Below are 26154 nucleotides of genomic sequence, written 5' to 3' on the forward strand. Positions count from 1 at the left end.
ACTCCACAATATCCCCACCCCACAAAATCCTGCCCAGGATGGAGCAACCCCTGCAAAAAAAAAAAAAAAGAAAGCTGCTTGGGGGATCCACACACAGTATCCCCAGCTTCTGTAGCAAATGGAGCAACAGCACAAGCTGCAAGAAGGGAAAACTTGATGGGATTTCAGGGGTAAAAGCATTCCCCCTAAGGCCAGCACTGTGTGCAGAGCCCCAGCAGATGATGGGGGCAAGCTCCTCCTTGGAGGTTCTCCTAATTAAGTTGGATATGGCTCCAAGCTGTGGTGGCACCATGTCTCTGCTGAGCAGGATTTGCACCGAGCCCTCCAGCCATCTGCAGCAAGATCCCTGCAAAGGTCTGCACAGGTTCCTACATGGCATCTGAAGGTAGGGCAGCAGTGAGCTCACCTTTGTGATGGCACCTTCCAGCCCTGTCCTGCCAGCCTGTGGACTGAGATCCAGCAGGATTTTGCACATTCTCCAGTCCATGTCCCACCACCATGTCCCAGCCCTAGGAAACCACAGCTCATCCCTGCCTGCACTGTGCCAAAGCTGATGGCTTCTGCTGCCCCACACCATTCCTCAGGCCCTGCTGGGCCCACTGGGAGCTGCACACACACTGCAAGATGGAAATGATGATTTATTGGAGTATCTCCTGCCCCACAGACAACATAGGCTTCTCCAGACCCTCCTGACAGCTCAGCCCTTCTCTGGGCAGAAAACATTGAAGCTTTGTGCCTCTTTCTTGTCCCCAAGCTGTCCCCTGAGCTCCCAGGGGATCAGGATGAGCCATGACCATGGTCCAGCTCAGGAGAAGGAGAATGACAAGGAATAGCACAGGCAGCAGCACAAGAGACCTCCTACCAGTTTCTAGAAGTAGGGAAAAAAGGGAAAGTAAGAGGTGATGCCACAGAGAGCAGAGAGCTGATCTGTGAGAAGTCAAGCAGCAGAGACAACTGCTCCCCAGACCACTGAGCAGAGCCTTTCTTACAGCATCTCCCTCCCTTTTCTGTGGACAAGACACAGCACTGAAAGGTGAGCAAGAGATGCCAGCAAGAGATGGACACTGTTATCGGCACCTGCACGGGCCCAGGGTCTGGAACTTGGCTTCCTCTCCTTCTCTCCCAAAAAGTGATGTCCATTCCTGCCCAGCAGCAAAGGAGGTTCAGGCAGAGCAGCACAGCATGGCCCCACCAACTCAGGAGTCCAACTTGATGAAGACTTTTGGCCTTGAGAAAATTCTGATTGCCTCTTCTATCTGGGAGAGCTTCCTCTCGAGCTCTACCCGCCTCTTCTGCATCTTGAGGCTGTCTCCACGCATTGGCAGCAGAACCAGGTCTTTTATCAGCTGCTCTTGGCCTGTAAAAAGAGAAAAAAAAGTTGTGTAAGTTGAAAAGCAAAGAAATCCACCCCTTTTCTAGTGCTATGAACTCAATGGCAGCACTGGAACAAGGACCTAGAATCCTTCTATTTAAAGCTCAGCCGGATGAAGACCTGAGGGACCTGCTCCAGCTTTGAGAACCAAGGACTGGACCACAGACCTCTGAAGCTCCCTTCCAGCCAAAATCTTTCTAAGATTTTAGAAGTAAAAACAACCCCAATATCAAGTCCACTGGACACGTGTGCTCCAGAGAGCCAGTCCTGTAACCTGCAGGACACTGATTCCTCTTTCCATGCACACAGCTCACATCCTGCCTATATATGCCTTAATCCAGGCAACTCTCCAAGTGGCAGGAATATGTCCCTGTGTTTCTTCTCCCTTATCCTACCTAGGACTGTTTGTTTTTCTGAGCTGGATTCGCTGTTCCTTCCCCTCTTACTCTGCTTCAGGTTGCCGAGGGTCTCCAGGCGCTGGCCCTCGGGCATCATGGTGTGCCCGGGCGGCGTGTCGGGGTCTGGCAGGTTTCGCAGCCGCTCCTCCGTCTGCTTGCGCCACAGCTCCTTCCTCTCCAGCAGGCTGGAGGCAAAGGAGACCAGGTGTCAGCACATCTGGCACAGGCAGAGGCCAGGAATGTGCCCTTCAAACCCTGCTAGGCTCCATGTCACTGGCTGAGGAGCAAAGTGCTGGCACACATCCTCATGGTGGGAGACACACCGTGTTTAAATCACACATGAGGACCAGCAAATGTCCTCCACACCCACAAAGGGCTGCTGGGAGAGATGCACTCAGGCCACCATGTGCTCCTTGGAGACAAGGGCTGCTGTTCCTCATTTCTGGCTCACCGTGTCCTCACCAAACCATCTGTGGGTCAATGGCAGAGTGAAGTCAGACAGCAGCTCACGGCCAGGGATGCTGGCAGAGGACTGGCACCACAGTCAGTCCTAGGACAGGGTCTGTTTCCCATGCACAGCACTAGCTGCATGTTCCTCAGAACCCAGACCCAAGGCAGGATGAACACCTGTGAGGCAGAGCGAGCTCCCTGCCTCTCCAAAACCAGACCTCTTCATGCCAAAGCTACATCCCATGGAACAAAGCTTACAAAGCGGCAGGAGCACATTTCTCAAGGCACACAGAGCTTCCCCATATCAGCATCATTGTACAACAGCAAGTAAGGGAGGAGGAGACAAAACTGCCTCTGTGCCCTGTCACACTGGGCATGGGATGCTGGTTAAGCCAAGAAAGCAGAGGGGACAGCGTTTACTCCCCAGGTCACAGAAAATGGCACTGCTGCACATTGCAGGAGCACCTCTGTGCCTGCCCATCTCTCTAGGCAGAAGCTGAGGGGTGCATCAAGGCTGTTACAGTCCCGTGGAGCAGAGAGGGGCACACATACTACTGGGGGACGTGGCCCTTTTGCTTGGCGTTGTACTCCTCCTGCTCCCGCTGCTTCTGCCGCAGCAGCTCGGCCAGAGCCTGCAGGGACTGGGAGCGGCGCAGCGGGGCCCGCTTGGCAGCACAGGCGTTGTGCCTGATGAAGTCAACGCTCCTGCCCTCCACCTGCACCTGCAAAAGAGACAGAGAGGCATCAGGGGCGGGCTGGGCACGTGCACACAGCCAGTTGTCACTGTCCACACAAAGGAAAAAGCAAAAATGCACCACACAAGATACTGAATTGTATGGCAGCAGGACAGGCACAGCCTGTCTCAGTGTGCAGCCAAAGACAGGCAGGAGCTATGGCCATCGTTTGGGGAGGCAGGCACCAAAAGCCAAGCCTAATCCTGGCCTCTTTAAGGTACCTGAGATGACCACATACCTGAAAAGCCAGAAGGACAATAAAAAAAAAAAACAGGCTTGATGTAGTCCCCATGGCTCCTACTGGTGCATTTGGAGGGCAGAGGGAAAACAGGCTGGGTGATCAGTGGGCCAAGAAATAGAATAGAACCCCTGGCAGAGCAGGAACTTTGCTGATCCTTGGGGCACTTCCCCAGAGACAGCACCTCCACCACAGCCCCTCTGCTGGACAAAACAGTGGAGAAGGTGGCTGTGTTTGCATTTAAGATTTCCCTGGTCTTCCTCCTTTGTAGATAATGTCCTGTTTAATTAAGTCATTCATGGCATTTAGGAACCAACAAACTGACAATCTCACACTTGCCAAGGGAAAAGGACATGAGTCATGGAGCTGTTTAGGAGCTCCCAAACAGACTACTTGAAAGGTTTAGCTACTAATGCTGATTTCACTCTCCTTACTAAAACACACACTCATTTCCCAAATTTTTATCTAACATCCAGAAGGCACAGCTCCTTTGATTACAGTGGGAACAGCTTCCAAAACCCCAAGACCTCCTGCAAAGCCCTTGGAAGAGCAGATTTGAGACTGCTGGCAGGAGGAGGTGGAATTTACACAGGGAACTTCATGATCTCCTTAACTATGAGTGAGGATGAAGCTAGAATTAACAGTCCCTGAGTATCCATCTCACCACCCCAGTGACCAAGACCCTGTTCCTTCCCCTCAGCCAGGAACAGTATTTATAGATCTCCCTACTCATGCAGCACATCTGACTCAACACTTTAGGAGACGTGAAGAGCTCAAAGCAGGAGCAATGGATCAGTGCCAGGAATCCCTGGGATGGATGTAGTTAGCGTGTAACTCACCTTGGTTTCAGCAGCCTGTGCCTCTGTGTCTGCTCCTGCCTTTGCTCTGACAGGCCTTGGGGACAGTGGTCTGCAGGGCCTGATCCCAGAGCCACAGCGGGAATACGCCCTCAGGAAATTCACAGCCTCGGGACTGGGAGCTGGGGAGGTCTCCTGGGAAAGGCAAGAGAAGATGCACTAGTGGAGGGAGGCTGGAGCAAAGAAAAACCCTCTCAACCAAGTTTGGGTGGTCAGCCACGAGCTCAGCTACAGGTTTCCGGCAGGCACTCGACAGCACACGCTTTCTGCAGCGGCCTGGCAGAAGTTCTTGGGGAAGAGATTCTGTAGTCAGCCAGCAAAGGCCAACAAACAGCACCAGATCCAGGCCTGGACACTGAATGAACAGCTAAAAACAGGGGGGGAACTCTCCACACGTTTGGATCAAGCAGGTAGGCACGAGGCTGCCTGCTGAGGTGCTGCTCTCAAGTGCTGCTCTGCTCAGCACCTCAATCTGTGCTTATATCACTCGAGAAAGAAAAAGGAGCAGAGAGAGAAGGAGTCTGGTGGAATTTCATCTGAGGGGCATCTTCAAAGGCTGTGGCACAGGCTGACGGTACTTGATGTCTATCAAGTGGTCTGGGACTATCTCAGACAGTCTTGTTGCAAACAAACCCTGAAAACTGAAAGTTGACACTGTGGCAAGTGGGTGACCTTATGAAAAATGCAGCTGGGACACCGCTCTGCCCTTGGAAGTGATGGGAACTGCACAGAGCCACCCCCAGATCTTTACAAACACCCAAGGGCTCAGCTGAACTGCAGCCCCCTGGGGAAGATTTCTTCTTGCCTGGCCCATTCAGCTGGGCAGAGCTGCAGACAGATGGTGGGACTGGGCAGCCACATGGTGGGTTTGGTGTGAGGAGCAGGATGCCCTCAGCACTACCCAGACTGTTCATGCTCCAAAGATGACCAGTCTTGTTTCAACAGGAGATCAGGCTCTCTCTGGTCTGTTAATGAGAATTGCCTTTACCTAGCACAGTTAGCTCAAAGTGTTTGAGTCTGTGACCTCAGGAGCACAGAGCACAGCTTGCCCCATCTCCCTCCACAGAGCACTGGGACTGCCAGAACCTTTTCCAAGACAACTGCTACAGCTAACAGCCTCAGAGACAGATGACAGAGAAAAGACTCTGCATTAGTCATCAAGATGCAGCAGAATCAACTGAAACTCTGAGCAGCAGTAGCACAGAAGATGGAGATCCTTCACAGGGAACACCTCAGCTCCAGGAGAGCCGCAGCAACAGTTAAAGCATCATGAGTCAGTGCCAGGGCCTCTCTGGAGGAATACACAGAGCACAAGTAACGCACCACGCAGAACCTGCCTGCGCAGAGACCACCCCCTTTCCCCAAAACAAAGGAAGAAATGAGCTCAATCTTCCTCTAACCCGGAGGATTTGTCAAACAAGAGCGTAGGCTTGTGTTCTTGAAGTGCTCGTGGGTTTGCTCCCATGTGTGGAAGGGTCACAGATACCAAAGAGGTTGGTGACACACCAGGAAGAAGGGACACAGCTGTTGGAACCACTGGCTTGGGAATCATCACGGCCAATTTTTACAGTTGTTATCAATACACGTCATTTTAACATCAAAAGCTGGCCACAGATGAAAGGGAAGCAATGCAAAGATGAGGAGGGACTTAAAGGCTCCAACTCAGCACTCTCACAGGCTGTGCTGATCTATGAGGCCTCAGCCCTGACTGCCTGGAGATGTCTGTGTGCCCCCCCGAGCAGTGGCTGGTCACCAGCACAATCACCTGGGGAAGAAGGCAGGGAACACATCACCCACTGTGTATGCACAGGGTGGGAATAGCTGCACTGAGGCTCAATGCAGCCTGCAGAGAACCTGAGAACCACAATCCATGGGGTAAAACACCACAGCCTTTGGGCACAAACCCCAGAGAAGTGCTGCCCCAAACATGGGGATGCTGAAAAGCCAGATAGGAGCATCCCCTGGCAGGAAATATGGCTACGAGGGGGAAGCAGGACAGGGATTATGGCAGGAATCACCCGCTGGACCCAAACCACACGCTCTCACTCACAGCCCCACTGCCACACCTGCCCCTTGTGCTTCAGCACTGAGATGCCCCCAGATCCTGCAGGCTCCAGGACTGCCCTGTCTCCATCATCCCACTGTTCCTCATGCCTGAGCCTGCAGAGTTCAAGAGCTCCTCCATAGACACCAACCTGCAGTTTGGCCTTCACCTTTGACTCCACATTTTCGTATTTCTGGGATTTCCACAGAGCTTTCACAGGCTTGGGCTGGCTGCGCTCTTGGGCTCGCTCCTTCTCTTTGCACTTCTTCTGAATCTCCTTTATCCGCCTCACATTCTCCTTCTCGTAGTCCTTGGCCTCTTTCCCTGCTCAGCAAGGGGAGACACACCTTCACCTCCCAGACACTGGCATGGGATGCAGCCACAGATCCCTTCCAAAGCTGGTTCAACAGCCAGGAGAACCAGCAAGTCCCTCCCTCTGCTGCAGACTAGACCACCTCTGCATCCTGCCCCTGTTAGGTACACGCTCCCAGGCTGACTCCTCTGCCAGAGGACCCCAGCGTGCCCAGATGAGCATCAGAACAGGTCAGTGCACACTGCTGGTGTTGACAGACTCCTTGTTCTCCTCTTGTCCCAGTATGGACTGTGCCAGACAGGCCATGCCAGCATCCTCTCAAGAGCAAGGTCAATTCCCAGTTCAGCTCACAGGGTGTTTCTGAAGTAGAGAGGGCTGCAGAGCCTTGAACTTGCCCTGTTCCTGGTTTCAGGGTCAGCCATTGTCCCACATTCAAGTGGACACAACCAAGATTATGGATTAGGGGTCTGTTTTATTTTGGTTTTGAATCAAAAGCTATCCTTCCTTGGGCTCCCCTAGGCAGGGAATATCTCAGCTGACATAACCAGATGCTCATCCATTCCCTTCCCTGTTTGGGCACAGCATTTGTGGCATCTACCACATTGGCACCAGGGCAATGCCAGCACATGAAATAAATTAAAATTACATACAGGGCTCAACCTTATCTCCTTCCTGGACCTCTGAATGTATCCTGGGTGACATCTCTGCCCTGCAGAAGGGAACATCTTTTGCAAAGATGTTCTCACATCCACATACACAGGCACCCTTCCCAAATCCTGCATGGCTTCACCAACTAGGAACTCGCCACATTAAAATCCTCAATGCATCAAGGTTTAGTTTGATTCATATAGAAGTTTGACTATAAAGAAGTCCAAAATTTTGCACCTTTTTTCAAGTCCCTCTCCCCATTTTAAACCTGAGACTGGAGCCAAAACATCACTGGTTCCAGCACAGGTGACTCCTCTGCCAGGCCAAAAGCTGCAGAGGGGGTGACCAGCCCTGTGAAGCTCAAGCTCTCCTCAGGCAGCAGATCCTGGGAATCCACCCCAAATCCCTGATGCTTCATCCCTGGCCCCAAAGGCAGCTGAAGCCAGCAGTGACTTGCTGCACTCACTCTTAACTGGCATTCCCTCATCAAGGGAGATCCCCTGGAGCTGCAGCAAGAGGCTGAGTGTCCCTTTCTGTCCCCTCTCCAGGAAGTCCTGCCCACTGGGGCGAATGCGAGGGGCTGGCTGGGCCTGGCGGGCACTGCCCAGCACGGGGTAGGGGTTGGGAACCGGGTCCAGGGAGGTAAAACACAGATTCTGAGCATTTCCTTCCAGCCTCCCTCGAGCTGCAGGGAAAGAAAAAGGAGAACCTTGTCAGGAAATGATCTTACCTCAGTTTTCTGCACCCACAGCCCACAAACAACGTGATGACCCCCTCTTCACCTCTGCCTTATGCTTTCCCATCTTTCAGTCAGCTGTACAGACTACTTTAGGATCACCACACAGATTCACACTTCATCAGTGTGAATAGAGACTGTCGAGGACACCAAGGGACAAGGACATCCAGCTGTGTCACACCAAAGCACAAACCCCCAAACCTGTACCAAGCATCAAGGACTCACCTGAGACGGGGCGTTTGTAATACTCTGGAAAGAGCGTTGGGTCTGGAGGAATGGGGCCAGAAATCCTGGATGGCCCTTCACACATCCTGCCACACGCTGCTCTGCCTCTGCCACAGAAACCAACCACCACTGAGAACAGAAATGAGCAGGGCTCACTGAGCCACCAAAAAGGTACATTTAATATACATATATAGAGTGGAATTTCTGATTTTCATTTGACGCCTCACCCCCAGCTCCAGAGATGTCCTGCAGGTAGAAACCACCCCAAGTTGGACTCTCTGCAGGTGAAGGGTCCAGCAGCCCTGTCCATGCTGTGGGTCAGTGTTTTAACCAGTGCTGAAAATGCCCACAGTTGCTGTAATATTGGTACCTTCAGTACAAAATATCCTTTGTGGCTTTGTTCTCCCATATGGAAACATTGAATGCAGGCACAGAAGGAGTGACCAGGAAGCACGAGGCAGCTGGCCATCATCTGACAGCTTTTAGCCTGAGATTTGAATTATCCTGTACCCTGGGCTCCCTCTAAACGGTTCCTGTGGTTCAAACACAATTTGTCCAGAGGAAGCTGAAGGTCCTGCCCCACATGGCCATATCCTCCCTGAGAACACACCTGTGCTGTCACCACCCCTGAGCAGGCTGGGGCTGACCCTCAGAAGGACAAACACTTTACAAAAAGACAAAACATCTCCCTCCAGGACCATGTGGGGCAGAGACTGGATTTCTGGGGAAGAGCCCAATGGGTTCTCAGGTGTTGGGGAGAAGAGAGTTACTTGCTTAGAAGAACATGTTTTTCATTTCTGAAGTACTTTTCAAAGTACCACAGAACCACAAGCCCCTGCCCTGGCCCACACAGGTCCCTGTTGCTTCTCTTCTCTCCATGACAGAAGCACAGACCCTTCCACCAGGAAGGGACAGGAGCAGCCAGCATCAATTTCCCTACACTGTTCACCAAGATCTCCTGGATAGCATTTTTATACCTCCAACAAACCCACTCAGAACGTGAGCATGCAGGATGCCACAGCAGCAGGCACAGGCTGCTGAGGAGCTCTCAGCAGATGCCACAAGAGCCTCATCAGAGTCACACCACAATTTTGACAGGCGCCAGGGCAGCTTGGCTGGAGTCACTGCTGTAAGAGCTGGGGCTACAACCTGCACTCCCTGACTCCTGAGGCAGTAATTTAAACATTTCTGAGACAACTTCAATGGAAAGAATCCCTTTCAGATCCTCAGCATGCCAGCACTGACGGGACGCAGCATCTGCAGTTTAATTTATAAACCAATAAACGATCAGTGCAAGGCTGAGTGAACCTGGCTCATAGCAACTAATGCACTGCAGTCTTCCTTGCTAAATCACCCCTGTTGACATGAGACCCATTAGCAAAATGCTGTTATTCATCTCCTGGACACAACGGCAGAGGCAATACAAGCAGTGCTGACTGCTGCACACCAGCATGCATGTGCAGCCTCTAGCCAGCTGCTCTGGAAAGGCTATTTCTGAAAAGCAGGCACAGACTCAGCCAGAGATAAAAGGATGCTGGCTTGGTATTATTTAATCTCCTCGATAATGGATCAACTAAGCCAGAACAGCCTCTCTTATTCTAGAGGGAAAAAAAAAAAAAAGAAAAAAAGAAAGCGTTCACCATGAGCTCACTCCAGAACAGCTACTGGCTTTGAAATGCACATCTGATCTTGATCTGAACTCGAGTCCCAACCCAGTGATTTACACGCAAAATGACAGGCTGAAATCAAGACCTGTAACAGGGCAGACAATTACTGCGGGGGACTGAAGGAGGAAAGGCAAGCTGATGGGAGGCGGGGGATGAAGGCTCGTTTTATACCTTCGCATCCCAACTGCACCCTGCCCTGCTGCAGGGAATTTGCAAATGACACCCACTCCCTGATTTGCAAGTCACATCACCTCTGGCATGGGATCTTGCAAGATCAGACAACCTCATTACAATAGGGAGCATCTTGTCCACGTAGGGACCGACAGGGACACAAGCCCCCAGCTGCAGTGCCCCAGCCGCTGGCACTGACCTCTCCAGCTGCTGCTCTGCTCCCGCTAACCAGGGGCCCACTGGGGGGACACGAGTGACAGACCCTCATGGCTCACTCCTGCCAAGAGGGACTGTGTGACCTCTGCTGTCACTGCCACCTGCTTCATTTCTTGGGACAGCTTTGCAGCACCACCAGCCCTGTGCTGAGCCAATTCCACTCGCTGCTCCTGCATCAAACAAGTCACTTCTTTCACTGGGTTTGTTTTCTGCCCATGTAAGCTTTTGTCCAAAAGGAATGTGATTTTTACATCCACTGGGGGATCAGAGAAGCACTGGAGGAAGCATCAGGGAAACACAGCAGGAGCACATATGAACACAGAGGAGAGGGATGAGGGAACAGGGTCAGCCTTCTTGGGGGCTTTCCTGCACCCAGGAAAGCATCTGCTTCCCCACCACATCAGAAACCTAAACATCAACAGTGCAGTACCCAACCTGCTGCCACCAGACACACACTACTTATGCATTCACAGGCTGTGAGACTCAGGCACGCTCTGCAGAAGCTGCCTAAATAAGTCCAGGCAAACAGATGTATGTGTGCCACTGCTCTCTGTTCCTGCTCCTCACCAGCCTCAGACTCCCTAGGGAAGAGTCACAGCTCCCAGCCACCCTGCACAGCTACAGGAGGCACAGAGCAGTTGCTGGAGTAACCCAATAACTCCAACACTGCTCACTCAGCCCCGTGTGCTGCTCCCTCCACCAGAACCATGGCTTTATGCTGGCCTAGGAGCCAAGCAATGCAGGTTCCAGTTCTCTCTCTCAGAGTGTCTGCAAGTTTAATAACCATTTACTCTACTCTGTGCCCTTTGCTGCAGCTTGACCTAGTGGTAAAAATGCTGCTTATCCCCTGGTAAATTGAGCCCCTTCAGAGCCTGTAAGAACCACAGCTTCCTTTTGTGGCTTGTTTTTGATATTGTAGTTAAGGTAACTGCAAAACATGGGAACAAACAAGGCACAGGCAGGTGCATTTCACAGCCTTGAGCCCCGGCATCTGACTTTGAAGCATTCCCTCTTTTCCACAGATGACATTTTCACTGTGCTTGGGTCCCTGGCCAGGAAGCTGCTACCACACACAGAGCTGATGCCAGCCCAGCTTCTTGCCTTCACGAGCCAATCTCTGCAAAAAGCATGGGAAAAAACATCCCACGGTTGTGATAAGCTGTGATAAGCAGAGCAAGTCATCTGCAGCAAATCAAAGGGCTAATCTCCGTGCAGCTGGTCTTGCACGCTTGATTCCTTCCTCAACAGTTTTAGCTGAAATGGAAAGTCACATCAGGATAACTTCCACGCCTGAGGGCTGCACTAAAACAGCACCAATGGATCTGTGACCATTCCTGCTGAAAAACTGGGGGCTGGGACCAGGGTCAGTGTGCTGTGAACCGACCCAGTGGTTTTTGTCCCTGCCTAAACCTTCTCCTTGCTAAGTGCTATGAGAGAGATTAATATTCTCCTTTTAATACTATTCTCCATGCGGATTTCCGCAGGTCTCACCAGATCTTCCCCATCTGCCAGTCTCAAAGACCCATTTTTCCTTTTGTCTCTCTGAAAACAAAGGGACAGGTACAGCCAGGTGCGATACTGGCATTTGCATTTCTGGGAGCTGGTGCCTACCAACAGCTCTTTAGGAATGAAGCCAGCTTGGGCAGTCTGCAGGGAGGAGCTGAACGAGGACCGTGCCCGGCACGGGAAGGTGAGCAGAGACTGCTGCGGTACCACAGAGCTGCAGCCCAGCCCTGTCTCTGGCGGGCAAGGACTGATGAGGACGCGGAGGCGCCACCTCAAGGCGTGGGGTTCCTCTGGGATGGAAGGACGAGCCCCGTGCTGAGGCTGGAGCTTGTGCGGCAGCCCCCGCCTCCTTCGGCCGGGCTGGCACGGGAGATCAGCCCCGGGGGACACGTGCTGAGAGCCGGCACCGCGCGGAGCGACAGCGGCACCGCCGGGGCACCGGACACGGCCGGGGGACCGGGAACCACCGGGGGACCGGGCACCGCCGGGGGACCGGGCACCACCGGGGGACCGGGAACCACCGGGGGACCGGGAACCACCGGGGACAGGACACCGCCGGGGGACCGGGCACCACCGGGGGACCGGACACGGCTGGGGGACCGGGAACCACCGGGGGACCGGGCACCGCCGGGGGACCGGACATGGCCGGGAGACCGGGCACCACCGGGGGACCGGGCACCACCGGGGGACCGGACACAGCCGGGGGACTGGGCACCGCCGGAGGACCGGGAACCACCGGGGGAACCGTGGCTCCCTTCGCCGGGGCTCGGGAGGCGCTGCCAGCAGCGCAGTCCCGCGGTGCCGGGGCCCGCAGCCTCCCCCGGGCGCTGCCCCTGCCCCGGGCCCGGCGCTCCCCGCCGTCGTCGGGCCGGGCCGGGCCCGTGCGGTGCCCCGAGAGGACTCACCGAGGGAGGGAGGGAGGGAGGGAGGCCGCGGAGAAGCGCTCCGGGCCGGGCCGGGCGGCGCTGGGCCCGCCCGCCGGCAGCCGAGGGCCCGGCCCGGCCGCTCCCCGGCAACGCCGCTTCCGCCGCGAGGGGCGGGCCCGGCCCGGGGCCCCGCCGGCCGTGCCCGGGCAGCCGCAGCACACGGGGGACACCGAGCCCCCGGTGCACAACAGGGATGGCACGGGGGAACCCAGGGTTCACGGCTGGAATCCGCTCCTGGGGTCACCGCCCCGCTCTGCCCGCGCAGGCAGCTGCAGGCTGCAGCCCACGAGAGGTCCTTTCACCTCTCCGACTATTCTGCGGTCACGTCTCCTTCTCACCCAGCAGTCTCGGCTCCCTCCTTCCTTCACTGGGATCAGCCGGAGATGGTTTGTGAAGAGAAGGTTTGTTATAGAGAAGGAGCTGCACTTTAGATTGTTCTGCCCAATACAGACTTAGTGACAAAGGCACAAAGTAAAGTTCTCAGTTCCAGGACAGCTTCAAAACAGACCCCAAACTGACATGAAAACAGTCAGGGCTCTTCTACCTGAATGAAGGTGGTGACTGCCAGGTGAGCTCAGGACAGATTATCTCATCCATTTGACGCAGCACACAGACTCCACAGGCATTAGATGCTCACACCTATGGCAGGATCATTGAGTACAACTCCTGGCCTGCACAGGACAACCCCAAGAATCCCACCCTGTGCCTCCCAGAGCATTTTCCAAATTCTTCTTGAACTCTGGCAAGCTTGGGGCCACGACCACTTCCCTGGGGAGACTATTTCAGTGCCCAACCACCTTCTGGGTGAAGAACCTTTTCCTAATATCCAATCTAACCATGCACTTCCTTCACAAAGCTCACAATAGAGATGAGAATGTGCAGAGCACAAGAGCAGCCACATGCTCCTACCCTTTAAAACAGTACAGCAGCGGACTTGTTCCTGCAAGAGCCTGGAAAGTAAATATCCAAAGGTAAATACCTCATTTACACACCAAGCAAAGAAAGTGGTCCCATTAATACTGCAGGGATTTTGCTTCTTACTTGGTGTCTTCTGGCAACTTTTACAGTAAGTGGGGAATGAATGAGTCTCCTGTTCACTTTTATTAAGATTGTTTTAGCTTGACCAAATCAAACACAAACACACAGCTGCATAGAGAATTCCCTCAACAAACACAACTTTTTATTTCTGTAGAAAACATTGTACTTTTCAGGAAGGTCCAGCTTATGGAACAGCAGCGTGCATGTTAATATACATAAATACACAGGGTTACAATTTAGTGGGAAATTCATTTTTAAAAAAGCTTTCAAGTACACAAAACAAATGTAGTAAAATTAGACTATCCTTTCCACATACCTGCCTCAGAGAGAAACATTTCTCAAAAGGAATGAACTGCCACCCCATCACTTTCCAACAAATCTCTCCACTGAACACCAGCTGCAGGAGAGCATGAAGATGGGCTGGACCAGAGGGTTAATAGCCAGTGTTTGAAATCAAGAGCACATTTACCCATGGCAGTTCAGTCCCTGTTCTCTCAGCTATCAGGATGTGTGTAGTGTTGACAGTTCCCCAGCCAGCACATTAAGAGAGCTGCAAGAGGTAGGAAATACCTCCTTCCTTCCACTTTCAGGTCCCTGAAAGGTTCATGCTGTACAACTTTGTTACCCACGACACTGTGGCAGTCCTGTGACCCAGGGAGGCATTTATTTAGTAACAGTCACAGAAATGAGAACACGGCCCCACAGGCACGGCAGGGGTGCTGCCAGGCAGTAAACACAACTGACATAAGCACAGAGCTTATGGAAAAACAGCTGCTGGATGCAGGCAGCCTCTTGAGTAGAAGGAATAATGTCTACAAATACAGAAGAATAGCTCAATGCATCACAGACTTCCTGAATATTTTCCTGCCAAGACATCAACAACTGAGAATTATAGTAACATTTAAATAAAACATCAGTTTGAATGAATTTGAAAGACATTTACCACATACAGGAAGCCAAAAGGCTGATCCTTATGTTACTAACTTTAATCCATTCCTTCTACTTGTTGTCCTATAGAGTTCAGACATTTCTTGCATCGCTAAACTCTTTCCTAAAATTTTACAAACTGAGGATTAAAACATAAATCAGTCTCCAAGAGAGAAGAAAAAGGCATCTGAACAACAGATACTCCCTGATCTTGCTCTACGTGCTCTCATGGTTAAATCAGCAACCTGTGCAACGGGGGTTGTGTCCCATTTCCAAGCCACGCAATGGCAGAGATCCCACGATTCACTTCAGCTACTGCAAGTGCAAAGGGCAATTCAAGTTTTCCTACCAGTCTCCAAAGACAAAAATTAAATGTCTGCAAAAAACAGAAACATTTAAAACTCTTCAAACAATTTAAACCAGAACTGTTCGATCAGAACATATTTTACATGTTTAAAAATACCAAGAAACTCAGGCTATTAAATAAGAATCTACATATCTTAAAAACTGTGTTTTTTTACATTACAGCCATAAATGTTAATCGTCCTATTTTCCAAGGTAGGAATGTTCATAAGTTATTTCTTTGAAGTGCCTCACAGAGGTTTTGGTTGGCATCTGGTTCCTCAGTCATCACCTCCACAGTCTCCCACTCACCTGACCTACTGGATTTCTTGATGGCCTCTACCACACTCTGCATGTACAGGCCATCTTCAAAAGAGGCTGCCATAGACACAGGTTTATGATCCCACGTCCGACGGTCTTCCTGCTCTTGGAAAGACTGCCGCAGGGCTTGCACCATGTACACCATTCCTTTCAGGTAAAGCAGCGGGATGTCCTTGAAGCCCTTATCCAAAAGGCCCTTGTTGACGGGCAGAGAGTCTGTAAACAGCAGCTCTTCCTGGAGCGCAGTGTTCTTCTGCCCGTACAAGTCTGTCCCACGAGCTATGAGGCGGCCGGCAGAGCCCACGATCATGACCTCGTGGATGAACGATCCGGGCATGTTGAAGTTGAGGGTCACAGTGCAACAGACACCGTCGCTCATGAGCATCTGGAACACGCAGAAGTCATCGCTGGTGACGTGGCGGATCCCGCTGATGGCCGTGTTCTGCTTCACAAAGGTCTTGAGCAAACCGTGCACCTTCTGAGCTCTCCTGCTGGTGAGGTGAGTCAGGAGGTCGATGATGTAGGTGCCCATGGTGTGCAGCCCACCCCCTCCCATGAGCTCGTCGCAGATCCAGTTGTACTTGTGGCTGAGCAGGCTGCCCCCGTAGACTCGCACGTCGCAGATGATGACGTTGCCCACGTAGTGCTCCTCTATCAGCTGCTTCATCTTCACAAAGGCGGGCAGGAAACGCAGAACGTTGCCAACGATGCTCATCAGCTTGGGGTAATACCTGGCAGCTGTGACCATCCTGAAGGCATCCACAGAGGTAGCAGCTTTCTCACACAGCACGTTCTTCCCAATTCCTGCAGCACAAATGAAAAAATAATTTAGCACACTTGAGCAAAACATACTCAGATGTCAAGATGTCAAGAAGTGGTGTTTTTAAAAGTTGGGCTTTCCTGCTGCAATTTCTAAGGTAAAGATCTGGGAACTAAAGCAGGAATGCCCAGTCCAGCAAGACTCAATGCTGTTTCCAGATGCTCTAGTTGCAGAGCTGACAAACTCTCACAGAAGGAGACTCCAAATAAAGAGAGGATTTTTACGTCATGAAAGATAAATGTCCAAATGGCATCACATGGCATCAGAACAAGATACAATATGAGTGCTATAGTTAAAAAATTATTTGATTACCTGTACAGCCAGAGGACAAAAAAAAAAACAAAAAACAAAAACACGTACCCTGCAGGGAAGAGGTGGGGAAAGGGGAGATTTGATTTTCACTTTGTATTTCACCACCACTATACAATTTCTTTAAATTTATATAAATGGGGCATACAATTTACTTATATAAAAAAAGGTATATATAAAAGATATACATACAGATTCTGTGTACAGAACACAAGAATTAGAAATAATGTTTTGGAAAATGGACTGTTTTAAAACAACCCTTTTAATTTGAAAGAAACTCATTTTGGTCTGCATATACAGTCTGTTTGCACAATCAGACAAAAGGTGACTCAGTTACATGGACAAGAGCTGCACCCCCAAGCTGACCCACTGCACTGTCATTGCTCCTGATGCACTTTACATAGTGCTCAGCCTAAATCAATGGGGCAGTCAATAATCCTCTTTTTGATCCTGGCTGTAAAGCAGAAATTAATAATACAAAAGAGCATGACAGTACAAGTTTTAACCAGTTCTTACATTTGGAGCTTTTCTGATATCCCCCTTCTCACAGCAGGGCTTTACTTTTTACTGTTTTTTCCTTTTTACATCTGTTCTGATCAAATACTTATTGAAACATTTTTCACTGTAATAACCACGTTATTCCTAACATGGTTATTACAGACACCAACTGGGGATGCCAGACCTGAAGGTCAGTCGTGGCACACCACAGTTTCTGCCCAAGAATTGCAGGAATCACTGCACACAGTGGTGGGCACCTCTCTGAGAGCTCCTCCTGAGCCAGGAGCAGACTGTGCTCCCTGCTCAGCACAGGTTTTAATTGACTCGCGGTGAGGAGGTACCAGCACAGGCACTTTAATCGGTCTGTGGCTCCTGCTCGCCGCGCTCCCCCTCCCGGCTGCACCCAGCCAGCCCTCCAGGAACCCTCCCCGGGCCAGCGCCCAGCTCAGCTCCCGGGACACAGCTCAGCCGGGGACACCTATGGGAGACTCAGAACCTCTGCTTGTAATAGACACAAGTGAAATCCAGTCACAAAATGGGAAGACTACAAGTTAGAAATCCCCTATATTGATACGAGTCTACAGCAGCTTTAATGAACGAAGGGTCAGGTTAAACTTCCAGTGGACACCCTGGCTGTCCATTGGTAACCCCCATTTCAGGGACCATTTCTGACTCCGCAGTTCCCAGTCCTGCTGCAAGGGAAGGCACAACACTCAGTTCAGTAATTTTCAGGAGTAGCTGAAGCACCTGGACAAGCATCTGGAGCTGCTCCAGTCCAGTTTATCTGCCTTGTTTAAATGGTGCTTGTCTCCAGGCAGGTTACAGTAAAGCACCACCAGAGAAAGCAAAGGGGTGCTTGCAGCATCCCAAGCAGACCTGTACCCTCAAAGCTTGCAGAAAACCAAAGTGACCCTTGCTCCACAGGTACAGCCCTGCAGCCAGTGCTGCGCTGGTGCTGCTCCCCTGCAGCCCAGCCCCGGGTCCCTGCAGCAGGGACTGAGAGCAGAGACAGCCAGCCTGAGGACAGCCCTGTCACACGGGCTCTCCTTGCTCTGCTGACCAGCCTCGCCCTTGCTCAGTGCTGCTCCTCTTGTGGCAGCCCAGGCTGAGCCACTGGAGGAGCTAAAACTGGCTGATGCCTTTTTTTGGGATGGCAGCCAGTGCAGCACACTGACTGCTCAGCACAGCCCACTGTGCACTGCCAGAGTGCTAGGATGGAGACCTGGGAACACAGAACAGCTCTGGGATAATCCTGCTGGTGCCTTCAGTGGAACATCCCTCCAGCTGTCCCCAGGCTCACAGAGATGGCCGTGAAACAAGGACAAGGACCAAGTCAGAGATGGCTACAAGGTCCCTTACCAAGGTAATGGCCATGCCTTTTGTTTTTCAAGGCAGTGCAGCTTACATGCCTGGATTGTTACTATTGTTTTGATAATGAATAACCTGAACTTTGTACCATATTGTTTTCCTAAACCACAGCTGCAAAATTTTCAGTTGAGGTCCTCACCAGCCAGGAGACATGAGAGCATGCATGGGTGCATTTAACTGTGGGACACGAACCACAACACAGACATTTGGTGAAATTTATTTAGTTCCTCTGAGATCAAAAGAAGTGTAAATTTAAAGAAAGCTTCTTGCTTTGCCTGTTGTGGAGATAAACCATAAGATTACACTGATTTTAATATGAACTATCCCCTGGGCTTTGATCTGCTCTGTCTGGTTCATGAACTCAAACCAGTGTCACTGCTTTGTCCCCAGGCTTGTTCATGGATGCCTGTCAGCAAGAAACTTAGGCAAGGAAACTGCACCACCTAGAAAAACTGGGGTTTTTTTCTCCTCCTTACCAAATGAAAGCATAGGTTTTTTAAAAAGTAGAAAAACGTACAAAAACGAGTGATAAAAGTGTCACCATTTTAAAACAAACAAACCAAGCCCAACAAAACACAACACACATGACCATTATTACTGCACCATTTCTGACATTTCCTAAAGCCCAGTCTCTTGGCAAGTAAACATCAAGCTGTTATAAACAATTCACAGCAAATAATTCTCTGATTATAATAATCACTGTATCAATCTCAACTTCCAAAAAAATTGTTGCTTCCGTCTTTGGCCCTACCCTGGTTCTGTGTTTCTTCAGAACATTCATGCACAGGAAACCACCCAATACTGGCTTTAAATGAGTCATGATATACTGGGCAGCAGACCTGCAAATACCACTGCAATGAACCTGGAAAGCTGAGGGGCAAGGTCAGCACCACACTAGTCTGAGACGTCCACATCACTTTACAGACCAGAACATCTCAGGACAGAGGGAGTGATTGTTACCCTTTCCTGCTTCCTCCATGCATCTCCCTGGCTTTTGCAGCCTTCCACTTCCCAAACTTGCATTTGAGCATACATACAACCTCTGTATTTCTGCACCAGCTTTACCTCCCTTTCCTCCTCTGGATAATGTCACCTTATGGGTTCCCAGCCTTCAATTAAGGAATCCCAATCCCTTTTAGTTAATAATCCATCAGAGAATGGTGAATCCTCTCCTTTTTAGCCCACTTGATCATCAAGAGCCACAAGACATAATGAAATGCATATTACCTAACAAGAGCTTTTAGCATATTTGAAGAGATAAATTCTAACTTACAGTTCAAATATTTAAAAATCAGAATACCTTAAAATTCAAAGGACAGTACTCTAACAAGGTAAACAAACAAATCTAAAAGTATAAAGAAGAAAAGGAAAAAAAAGTCTGAAATCTCTCTCTGCATATCTAAGAGGCATTGCAAATGTTTGTGCAGAGACTTGTTTACTTCCAAAAGAAATTACTGTAGAGAAAAGAGACACAACAATCCACCTTGGCTCACATGGTCTGAGATTACCTGTCCTAAAATTAACTTGTGTATCTCCTGTAAACACAGTAAAAATATCACCCTTGTTATTTACAGAATTACACGCAAACTGACACCCACGCAGCACTACAGGAGAGGACATTAACACTACAAAGTCACACACTGGGGAATTAAGAAATGTCAGGATGCCTGGGCAGTTGGCTCCCATCTCCCTGCCCAACCAGTCTGGGGTGTCATCCCTTCTTTCTCATCTAGCTGGATTCCTCCTGCTGTCCCCAGCATCTGCCCTCCTGAGTCAGGTAGAAGGATTCCTCCACCTGGGACCACATCAGCCTGCTATGGACATGGATGTGCCAAGAGTGGTCCAGGTTGAGGCCAATGTCACAGCTGAAACAGCATTTCTTAGCTCCTAATTCACAAAATTCTACTGAGTGCCTACAAATATCTTTTCAAAGAATCTCAACTTTCAAGTTTGATTTTACTTGCGGAGAAAGTATAAAGCAGAGCTGAACAACCTTCCTCTTCAAGAAAATCTCAGTTTCCTAGTAGAGAACACAGGAAAATCTAAAATGAATTAAACAATTTGGTTTGGTTCATTTGGGGTTTTTTTGGGGTTTTTTTGGTTTCTTTTTTTTTTTTTTTGTTTCTCTGGGTTTTTTTAATGGGTATAAAGCCATTTACCCTCTCATTATTGTCTTTGATACAGCTGATTTTTGTTACTAACTCCTTACCATAAATTCAGTCTGACCCAAGCAAAATATTTTAGCCCAATTGGTTCAAGCACATCTATAAGTAATTATTAACAGTATTAAAAAAAAAATCCCAGCTAACCCTTCTCACAAATGCCACACAAAATTTTTAGCACTGCACTTGCCCACTGGTGCAACCAGAACTGTGCTGCGGTAACAGCTTCAAATCTCAACCTGCCAACAAGCCACAGATTTTTGGTCCAACTCCAAGGATAAAAGATACCTAGAGCCTTCACAGCAATTTGCCGAGTCAGTGGTGGAGGGATGTTGATGCAAACCAAATCCACGTCCTGATGCAGCAAGACATCGTCAGTCCGACTGGTGTAGAAGGAGATGTTCATCTCCTCTGCCAGCTGCTTGGCTTCCTCTTCAGTCTTCCCCCACAGAGCTTCAATGGAGAAGCCTTCTGCCCTCAGCAAGGGTACCAGGACCCGGGCAGCACTACCAGTTCCAAACACACCCACTCCAGGGAGCATTTTCATTCTTCATTCATTTATTCAAGCATCAGGGTCTACACACAGGCCTTCAATAAAATGTTCGGCTCCTCAGCTCGGTGTTCCATCCACAACTCCTAAAATGTGAAAAGTTACAAGTCATGATCAGGAAAAGGCACATTGTGGTATCAAACACACCTACCCTGAATGCCACCTTCTGTCCTTTGTATGGCTTTCAACATTCTCAAACATCCTAATGACAAAAACCAAAACCCCCAAAAGGTGCAATCTGTAGAGATACAGTATTAAGGGACAAACCCAACAAACCTATTGCAGAAGAATGGTAAGAAAGCAGCTTGACAGAGTCATGTCCTCAGCTTCAAAGCTCAGCACATGGGGACAGAAACACACACAAGAACGCAGGATAAACCAGACACAGAGAGGCACAAACTGGGAGTGACAGGAAGCACCAAGAGGACAGGACATGGAGTCTGTCACACCAGCAGTAAAAGCAGTGCTGCTCTATTTGTGATGATGTAAGTACCTAAATGAGATAAAGGTTTGTGACATGAGGTAATATCTTTTATTAGACCAATTGAAATAGCTGGAAATAATAGACATGCTTTGGGACACATAAATCTTTCTTCCAAATCAAATACACAAACTGAAAACAACTACTTGGACCTTAACAATTTTATGGCAAATAGATAAGTCAGTCTAGAGAAGATTTATAAAATGTATCCTGTGGGGAAAGCCTGGATTCAGTGAGCTTGTTTTGCCTGGGGAGGAGAAGCCTACAAGGAGAGAGAATGCCAGTGTTTAAATACACAGAGATCTACTTGCTGAAAGGAAAAGGATGCTCCTCTGTGTCCACTGTGGGTAGATAAAACTTCACTTAGGACAGTTAAAAATATCTCTTTCTGCCAACGCCACTTAATCTCCAGGAATGCAGGGTTTGCACAGAATTATTATACTCCCTACACAAACACAAACAATTGGCCAAGTCACACTTCTTTTGTTCTTCCAAATATTTCCTGGTAAATCAATTCCTTCAATCCCTACCTGCCAGTCTGCCTTAGCACAGCTGCTGTCCACACCTGGCCAAACTGCCTTTAGCACTCGCTTTAGCACCAGCTTCCAGGAGAGATGTCAGAAGCCTCCTCCATCTCTGACACCACAGAAACCTATAATCCAGCTTTTGTTCTGTGCCTTTCTGAATTCTCCTCTGCTACACCCACTTGACCTTTTTGGATTTTTTTTTATTTTTGAGAGAAAAACATGACTAGTTCCATTTTCATTAGAAGCTTACAATGAAAAAGTAAAAAAGACCATATTTAAAAAAGAGAACTGGTACCAGCACCAGATCAACACTTTTGGAAAAGACACTTATAAGCAGCAAGAACCATGGCCTGTTTCAGAAACAGTGTTACTGATCTCCCCATCTCAGGATACTCACATTGAGTTACAACACATGAAAGTAAATCCTGACACAGCATGGGCAGTACCAGCACAGAAGTGGAACTGCTCCCAGTGCAAGTGCTTTGTTTGCAATCAGCATCTCATTACTCTGGGGGTGCCTACACTGCCCAGCATGTGTTATAAAACTGAACCCTGACTGAATTCCTAGGTGTTTCTGTAGTACAGACACTAAACTAGAAAACAGAAATACTTGCGAATATTTATCTTGCAAAATGCACAAATGTTTACAGATGCTATAAAACAACTTAATGAAATATTTACTTAATTAATTCAATATGTTTCTCCCTATTCTGTGTGATGCAGCATTTGCAGTGATACTGTCACTGTCATTCTTTATAAAAATGAAGAAAGCCCATTGGCATAAATTCCTTTTTATCCAACATTTAGCAGAACACTCAAACAAGGCAGTGACAAAGATCAAAAGGATCTTGAAAATATTTACTAGTCTACATAAAAGGGTGAGACCCTGGGATACTGGCAAGGAGGATGGCTCCTACCCAGGCTTGCTTTATATAAATCACCAAAAAAAAAAAAAAACAAAAAAAAAAAACTTGCAACTGGTTGTACAGTGGGCATAACTACTGAAGTGCCCACAAATCTGTTTAGCAGTTATGGTCTGGAATAGCTAAAATTCTTACAACAGAAAGAACAACTTTATTTGAAGGGACATAAAGTGAGTTGGAACAGAGACCAGGTAGGTGAGTGTGTGCCGGCTTGCACCAGATCACACAGCACCACAATGGCTCAGAAAAGGCTGAATTCATTGAAAATGCTCTAGGAGAACACTACAGTATGTACAACAGGAGACTCCTGCTACTCAGATAAGCTGATTTTTGTAACAATCACTCAGTTTAAGTGTTACTCTTCCCTGTTTTCCATCCAACTGCCACTTAAAAATAATCTCAGTCAGGTGGAATTAATCTTAAACTCACTTATCCTAAAACATAGTATGGTTCTACACTGGTATCACCAGGAGCTATTGGCACAAACCTACAAAAATCTGCTGATTAGCTACCATGCACCAGCTCCTGATGCTACAAGAACTTCAGGTCACCAGCTCACCGCTAGTACCACCACAAAGGAAGAAGTGGCCAACCCAGCCTCAGCAATGACTTCCAGCAGGGCAGCCCGAGCTCTCTGGGTGTGCAGACACAGCTTGCATGGTCAAAGGGCCCCACAGGGCTGGAGAGCCCAAATGTTGCAGCCACCAGGCTCTGCAGAGTGGCCCTGAGCAGAGGACAAGCTTCTTTTCCTTTCCTGAGAGCCACCTGCAGCCTCCTCTTCCCTCACCAGACTTTCTCCTGCTGGGAAGTCCTGGTTTGGCAGGGCAGCACAGCAGAGTGGGTGTGGGTGCTGAAGGGCAGCAAAAAGACAATCCTTACACGGGGCAAACCACAGAGCAGAACCGAGTTGAGGGAGCTTTTAAAAAACACCTGGGTACTGCAGCCTTCACACACACACACTGAAGACACACTCCAGTGCTGGCAGGAGAGGGATTCCAGCCCAGGCCACCCCGAGGAAACAGCCCAAACCCTCTATGTCAGAAAAAGGCCACTGCTGAGGAGAGGCAGCTGTAATTAACAGCTTGGGAGGAGGGAACAGGGATCTCAGAAGAACAGCACTGTGCTGCCACAGAAGTCCCCAGAGCACCATCATCTGGAGCTCTACGTGCACATCTGGCACTTTTCCTCTAAGCAGGGGGGAGCAGAGCTGGAAGTGATGCAGAGGTGATCAAAAGCACCAAAATATTTTGAAAAGTAAGACCTAAGCAAGGAAAGATTCCTCAGTTTGGAAGAGACATCACAAGTAGTAAAGTCAAGAGTGGCTTAGCTTAGGATGGAGAAAACCAAAATTTTCACTGTCCTTCACCATGTAAGAGCACACCAAAAGGAGCTCAGAGAAGGCAGGATCAAAACAATCTGAAGGAGGTGGTTCCTTGCAGCAGACTCTTTTAAGCTGTGAAGTGCCCTTGCCATGAGACAGTGCAGACATTTGTCATTTACAGGGAGTGAAAAGACAGACTCCTGTCTATCCACTGAGGCTCACTGAATGCACTGAAATCACATCTAGCACTGAACTGAAAACTAGAGAAAACTGGTTTTGGCAGAGCATGGCAACAGCTCTGAGAAAGAAATGTTTGAAACTGATACCAACACCAGCATAGAATTAGGTATACAATTTCTACATATTTACTTTAGAACCCACCAAGCCTCAATCTTTCAAACAAGCCTCAGCAAATTAGTTACAAAAATTTAAATCCTAGTGCATCAACCTCTCCAGCAGTCAAACACTGGAATGAGCACTTCAGTGAGAACCCTCCCCCAGAAAACACAAAAGGCAGAGCTTTTATGGGCAACTGAAACCAGACTGCAGCAGGTATCTTGCATGCCAGGACATAAAAATCAATCTCTTTTTAACAGAGATGAAATAATCAATCCTGCAACATCATTCTGTCTTAAATTTTCCAAAAGAAGCACTTAAGAGCTCTGCCATTCCTTTTTTTGGTGGTCACACCTTCATTTTTGCTGAATGTCACAGTGAGTTTGAAGTCCCATCCTGGTCATAGGAAGGAAGAACCTTTTTGACTCTTTTGGTACACATAGCAACAAGAAGTCTGTGACCCAGTGCAGTGAAAAAACCTGATAGTTCCTACAGGATCCCATTCAATTCCACATTGAAGCAGTCTGGGAGCTCCAAAGGCAGAAGTCTCAAAAATTAGATAGTACAGTCAGGGATCACAGGGCCCAGAAACTGTTGTGGACCATTACAGATGGCCAAAGGTAGTGAAAATAACAGCCCATGTTCAGAAAGGTGCTGGGCAGTAGCACTGGCTCTGCATAAAGAGAAAGATTTTCACATGTCTCCAGCTTATCCTAAAAAGTTCCTTTTGGGTTCCAAGAAAGATGAGCCACATGGTGGAGGAGCACACCGGCAAACACTTCTGCCCTCTGGCACACATACACTTGAGGCTGTGTATGAAATGGTTCACGTGTTGATGCCAAAACAGACGTGCTTTCTTCACTGAAGGTGTTTTTGATTCAGCGCCAGCGGGCTGTGCGATAACCCACGATTGCCCGGCCTCAAGGAAGCCCAGCACACCTGGAGAAAGCCCAGCAGAGCCTCTGCCCTTCCTGCTCCGCATGTTCGGCAGCAGAGCCCCGTCCCAGGCACAGCGCTTCCCGCAGGTGCCGCCGCAGGTCGAGGGCGGCAGTGAGGACCGTGCCGGAGACAGCAGCAGCTGCAATATCCTGGGAACCAAACCGGCCTCCACGCAAAACCCACGGCCACGGCACCCGGGGATGCCTCTGGCGTGGCCCGCGGTGCTCCGTGCTGCTCTCCGTGTGCGGGCTCCTCACAGGGCTGGGCGGGACAGAGCTCACCTGGCCTCGCCTCACCCCGGCATCAGGGCAGGGCTCACCTCGCCTCACCTCCCCAGACCTCCCCCCCTCAGGGAGGCCCCGCCTCACCTCACCGGCCCGCACGGAGCTGCTACCCCCGGCCCCTCCCCAGCCGCTCCCGGCCCCGCGCCCTCTGGCAGGAGCGCGCCCCCCTCGCCGCCCAGCGGCCCCGGGACAGCGGAGGAGCCCAGGGGGCCCGAGGGGCCGGAGCCGCCCTCACCTGTGCCCGGCCGGGCCACCGGGGTTGTCCCGCCTGGCGCATCCTCGGGCCGGGCGCGCTCCCGAGGCGGCCGCGCGCTCCCGGGGCGGCGGCCCTGCCCGGGTCGCGCATGCGCGACAACCCAGCGCCGCACCGCCCCTCCGCCGGGCAGCGGCTCCCAACATGGCGCCGCCCAGCTGGGCTTCACGCGCCGCGAAAGAGACAGCCAATCCTACGGCCGGAGATGGGCGAAGAGGCGGGATTTATGTGACGGACAGAGAAAACAGCCAATG

At 50.0% G+C, this 26154-nt stretch overlaps 2 protein-coding genes across 3 annotated transcripts; both read right to left on the bottom strand.

The window, feature by feature from the left end:
- Positions 1-618: 618 nt before the first annotated feature.
- Positions 619-12605, bottom strand: ENKD1 (enkurin domain containing 1). 2 transcript variants are annotated; one of them, XM_030282122.4, is made up of 8 exons: positions 12481-12605; positions 8016-8122; positions 7521-7739; positions 6245-6417; positions 4032-4184; positions 2773-2942; positions 1768-1955; positions 619-1357 (listed from the first exon to the last, which is right to left on the bottom strand). In XM_030282122.4, the coding sequence occupies exons 2-8, from the start codon at positions 8098-8100 to the stop codon at positions 1197-1199; spliced, it is 1149 nt and encodes a 382-aa protein (XP_030137982.4). In that variant the 5' UTR covers positions 8101-8122; positions 12481-12605; the 3' UTR covers positions 619-1196. The 2 variants fall into 2 exon arrangements, with proteins under 2 accessions (XP_030137982.4, XP_002195628.6); XM_002195592.7 differs by lacking the exon at positions 12481-12605 and having other exon boundaries at positions 1819-1955; positions 8016-8159.
- A 1054-nt stretch (positions 12606-13659) lies between these two features.
- Positions 13660-26025, bottom strand: GFOD2 (Gfo/Idh/MocA-like oxidoreductase domain containing 2). The gene is made up of 3 exons (XM_030282262.4): positions 25883-26025; positions 20575-20922; positions 13660-15933 (listed from the first exon to the last, which is right to left on the bottom strand). The coding sequence occupies exons 2-3, from the start codon at positions 20831-20833 to the stop codon at positions 15035-15037; spliced, it is 1158 nt and encodes a 385-aa protein (XP_030138122.1). The 5' UTR covers positions 20834-20922; positions 25883-26025; the 3' UTR covers positions 13660-15034.
- Between the last annotated feature and the right edge of the window lie 129 nt (positions 26026-26154).

Source organism: Taeniopygia guttata, chromosome 11 (genome assembly GCF_048771995.1).
Source record: "Taeniopygia guttata chromosome 11, bTaeGut7.mat, whole genome shotgun sequence".
NCBI lineage: Eukaryota > Metazoa > Chordata > Aves > Passeriformes > Estrildidae > Taeniopygia > Taeniopygia guttata.